Here is a 5,111-nt window from a genome sequence, read left to right as displayed (position 1 = left end):
CAGATCATTTAATATAGAATCTCTTGAAATATGAAGGGAAAAGGCCATGGCCAGTTGCAAAGATAATGTCAAGCCTATTCCAAGATTATGGGTTAAAGGTCACTCTCGAGATGATTTGATGGATGTTTCTGCCAGTTGAGCCATTGTCCCATTCTTCTTGCCATCGCTGTAGGCTCAATTCATTTAGAATACTTTTCAGATGGCTTTTAGGAGCTGGGTATTGAAAGGGCGTACCTGCAGAAATGGCCTGTTTGGCTAGGGAATCTGCAACCTCGTTTCCGTTTTGTCCCACATGTGCTTTAACCCATCCTAACTTAATAGAAGGTTGGGGGAGCAGAATGGCTTGAATTTCCTGAACAATTGGGCTTGAGGTGGAGAATGAACTGATCGCTTTTAAGCCGGACTCGCTATCACTCCAGCTTAAAAGCGATCCAGCTCCATATTTTAGCTTTATGATCGAATTTGCTAGCCCATTTACATGCTTCTTTAATGACCAGCAGCTCTGCCTGAAAGACAGAGTTCTTTTCATTCAGTTTGCCGAGCCACTGATGAGTAATTTGTTCGTTTTGGAATACGCAGTAGGCAAAGCCGGTTTTTCCCTCGATTTTGGACCCATCTGTAAAAATATCCGTCTTGTTTGTAGGTTGGAATTTTTGTTTGAGGGAAATTCTGTCCTCAAGAAGAAAGTCTGAGGGGAAGATTTTTGTGTGAGAGCATTTCATCTCGAAGTTCTCAGGAGGGAATGATATATTCTGAAAATGGCTAGGTAATTGAAGACGACTTACTCTTACATAGGTTGCTTCTGCTTGCGTTTTGATGTGAAGTGGAAGAATTCCTTTGATAACTTGTAGTGCTGCCGTGGATGTTGTTCGGAATGCTCCGGAAATACTCAGGAGGAATTTTCTCTGTATTGAGATTAGGATTCTTTGTTGTCGAGATGAGAGAGGATAGGCCCAAGCTGATGCTCCATGTAGGATCATTCTCTCAGCAACGGTGAAGTAGAGATGACGCCTGAATTCTTTTTTCAGACCCATGGGGAGCCAGCAATTCTGCTGAGATTTTGGTATAAGAGAGTCGCCTTCGTTTTGGTGTTAAGGAGGTGAGGAATCCAGTTAAGCTTATTGTCGATGGTAACACCGAGATATTTTAAAGATTGTTGCCTTTTTATTGTTACGTTATTCCATTTAATTGTTGGTCCGTTGACTAATTTGCTTATCAAGATATTGCATGATTTTTCTATGAAGATTTGAAGGTGATGCTTGTCGGTCCAGCATTTGAAGATTGAGAGAGCATCCTGGGCGGCTGATTTCAATTTTGCTCTAGTTGATTCGGCTACTACAAAAACAAAGTCGTCTGCAAATGCCTGGAGGTGAATGTTAGGTGGCCATTTTTCAGAAAGAATTTCGTTTGCGACAAGATTCCAAAAAACTGGTCCAGAACAAGATCCTTGCGCGCAGCCTTTCTGCTGTGACCAGGTAGTGCAATAACCGCATAGTTATAACACAAAGGACGCATTTGGATGATATTTTACGTGGTAGAATTATCGACCGTCTGGAATGTGGGTGTACCCAGCTGGAAGTATCCGAGGAACTTTGAATCGCCCAGAATGTCATCTCCAGACTTTGGCAACGATTCCAAGAAAATGGTAATGTGAGTAGACGTTACAGACATAGGTCATCCCCGAGTTACAACGTCGAATGAGGACCGGTATTTGACAGTAACTGCCAAAACAAAAAGACGGAGCACAGCATCAGACCTGTCTCGTCAGCTCTCTCTTCAGCCACTGGCACGACAGTTTCAAGGCAGATCGTGTACAGACGCTTAGGGCAGATTGGTCTATATGCTCGTAGGCCTGTCAAATGTGTTCCATTTACTGCAACTCACTGTAGCCTGCGGTTAGCGTGGAGTAGAGAGCATGCATTGTGAACACCGTTTTAGATTTCTGTGAATGTTTTGTGGAAATCCATCAACGTGAAGTTTTTCTTGCATCCGTGTAAACGTGAACATAGTCATTTGAAATCGGTATGAGATAGATGAAATTTGGTATGTAATTTTATTACTAGAATCGCAGGTCTGCAATAAAAAGTTAAGCCAAATCCGTCAATATGTTGACATTAGTCGAATTTCTATTCTTTAGTTCAAAAGTGAGATAGCTAAAAAATATCCCTGTATAGGGAATAAGCTTTTGTATGTAATCATTAAGTTAAAATAGTTTTTGATTTCATATTGAATCCGCCAATAGGTCTGTTTGTAAATCGTTGAGGGCATAAGAATGATAATTCAAAACTACTACACGCATATTAAACTTCGGAAAGCATTGCGTGATCAGTGGTGCAATATTCCCCAAGATCAGATCGATAATATGAGACTCAGCATGCCTAGGCGTTGTATGGACAGTATTGCATCGTCGTGGAGATATACTATGTATTAGCCATCATACCAACCATGTAATATTGGTTTTTGTAAATAAGTTTTTTTTTTATAATTTGCTGCAGGGAGCAAAAAATTGCAATTTTTATAAATGATATCAAACATATAGCATCTTTTTTTGCTCTTTACCTTTTGCTTAATAAATAGGCTTTACAAATATGTCAGATTTGTTTTGCTTCTGACTCTTTCTTTTCCTGAACTTGCATTATCCTTAATTTATGGACATAAGTATATATATATATATATATGTGTATGTGTGTGTGTCAAAACTGAAGCCTTACTTATTTGGTGATGTCAAGTGTTGCCAAACGGCGATTCACAGCACTTTACACCACCAAATGAGTAAGGGTGAGGCTTCAGTTTTTTTCCATGCTAATGTGGTTAGGCTTAACATGTTTTCGACTGATTATTTCAAACAATTCTGTTTATTTTCTTAGTGTTTGATGCATTTAAAAATAAACATTGTTAATTAATAGGTCTTTCGGATTCATTCTGAAGTACTTTTGAATTAAAATTAAACAGAATAAAGGAAATTAAAAATTTCTAATCTGCATTGTGTTATTCCAACTGGCGTAGAAAATTTACTATTTGTGTTATCCCAACTGGCTTAGTAAATTCACGCATGCATTGTTGACCCTTGTATTTTCATATATATATTTAAAACGTTTACGTGGACGCAAAATCAGGCCGACTTTGTTAATCGCCGTTTGGAAACTCTTCGACCTCGTCCGGGAATATCAACACGAGGTTTGATAAGATATCAAGCAAAAGCTATTCTTACATCGGTTTGAAAATTTTTTAAACTAAAAATTAACGGTCAAAAAACGGGCAAAATTTTTTACGTTGGGTTTAAGTCGTTCCGTATCGATTTTAAAACGAAATCTTCGAAAAAGAGAAAACAAGTCAAATGAAAATGCTCAAGAATCGTTTATAAGAAAATCCAGTCGTAATGAACGATATAGGTTTAAAGTTGATGTGTACGGAGCGAAGTTTCCGAACTACAGGGGCATAGTTGTGGGACTATATCAGAACTCTGTTCTTTTTGCAAGGCATGTTGCTGGACAAAGAATCAAATTCAAATGGCAAATACACGAAATGCTGTCATGATAAAAATTGTTTTCGAACATCTGCTGAATCCACAAGAAATATTGAAAGACTTGCTGATGAGTGATTCAATCGAAGGAAGAAACTGTCGGAAGCATATAAGATAATATAATTCTGCTTTTGCTTCTATGGGAGCTCAAATTAAACCTCCTCCTGGAACAGAGCCATGTTGCTATAGGATCCATGGTCAAATATACCACATGGTTTCTCCTTGTTTCATGGGAGTTAAAATTTAGCCTCCTCCTGGAACAGGACCATATTGCTATAGGATTCTTGGTCAGGTATATCACATGGTTTCTCCTTTATGCAGTGGTCATAACAAACCAGGTTAGTGTCAGTTATATGTGTTTGATACCAGTGAAGACACTAAAAACGCATGGAAAAGAATGAAGGATATTTTCTCTCTGTGATGGAAAGATTGAATTCTATTTAGAGAGCGATCAATCCGTTCATCGATTGTTACCTGCAGATTGTATAACTGAAGATAGTCCTGCTACAAATATCTGGGTGATTTTCATGGAGACTAGAAATTTAGATATACGTAGATATAACCAACGTATAACAAAAACAGAAATTGCAGCGATATGTTTTGGAGATAATGGCGAACCACCTGTTAATCGAGATCTGTATTTATCCTGTAGGTGATAACTGCAAAAATATGTCTCCATTAAACCAATGTTGTGATCCCATGGTCTATCCCTTGCTGTTTCCAAGAGAAGAATCAGGTTCAATTTACAAGTGCACATTTTGCCTTACATTTTTTATTTCTTTCATTGTGTTATCTTATTTTGGAACGGACTGAATTTGAATATAGCTGCTTTCAGACAATTTATTTTTTTGTAAATGTCAAATTCTTATTTTTTTTCTGTAATGCAGCTTCCAAATTTGAACAATTGTGGGAAAACACAATTTTTTATATTTTTTTTGTAAATATCAATTTTTTATTCTATGTTTATCGTAAAGATCCCAAATTTGAAAAATTGTGAGAAAACCCAATTTTTTTTTAAAAAAATGTTTCTTTGGTGGATGCAGATAGTTATTTAAGTGAAAGGTTATTTGTGTTTACAAAGAACTTTGATGCAGGGATTTTTAAGAGTGTACTTTTTGCTTTACATTTTTTTATTTCTTTCATTGTTTTGTCATATTTCGGAATAAATTGAATCTGAATATATCTGTTGCTAGACTAAAGTGGTTAAGTACATGGCGAGCGAGCGAATGCAATCCGAGAGGAACTACATCAGCAGTTCCTGGGGATTGGCGAGGGCAAGTGAGCAAGGGGCGAGGTTCCCTAGTATATATATAATTCACCTTATTTTTTTGGGCCGCGGTGGTCTGATGTTAAAGTAGTTCTTGGCTTTGCAACCGGACAGTTTCAGGTACCAAACTCGATTCCACCGAAGAACCGTCGGTAATCGCTGATTTCGTCAGCGGATTTGTCTATGACATATTTAACATCAACCTTGTTATTTATCAAATAATAAGGCAGTAAAAACATGAATTATATTGAATTAATTTCTGCACATTAAAAGACGAATATGTAACAAAATAAAAGCGATATGGAAGATTCTATTTCGGAG

General features: G+C 37.4%; 1 protein-coding gene across 1 annotated transcript; it reads right to left on the bottom strand.

Annotated features, from left to right (window-relative positions):
• Positions 1–410: 410 nt before the first annotated feature.
• Positions 411–1,034, bottom strand: LOC129985099 (uncharacterized). The gene has a single exon (XM_056095011.1). It carries the CDS (start codon positions 1,032–1,034, stop codon positions 411–413), a length of 624 nt encoding a protein of 207 aa, XP_055950986.1.
• Between the last annotated feature and the right edge of the window lie 4,077 nt (positions 1,035–5,111).

The sequence above is a fragment of the Argiope bruennichi genome, chromosome 9 (assembly GCF_947563725.1).
Source record: "Argiope bruennichi chromosome 9, qqArgBrue1.1, whole genome shotgun sequence".
Taxonomy (NCBI): Eukaryota; Metazoa; Arthropoda; class Arachnida; order Araneae; family Araneidae; genus Argiope; species Argiope bruennichi.
Note: the sequence above shows the minus strand (reverse complement) of the source record. Positions and strands in the feature narration are given on the sequence as shown.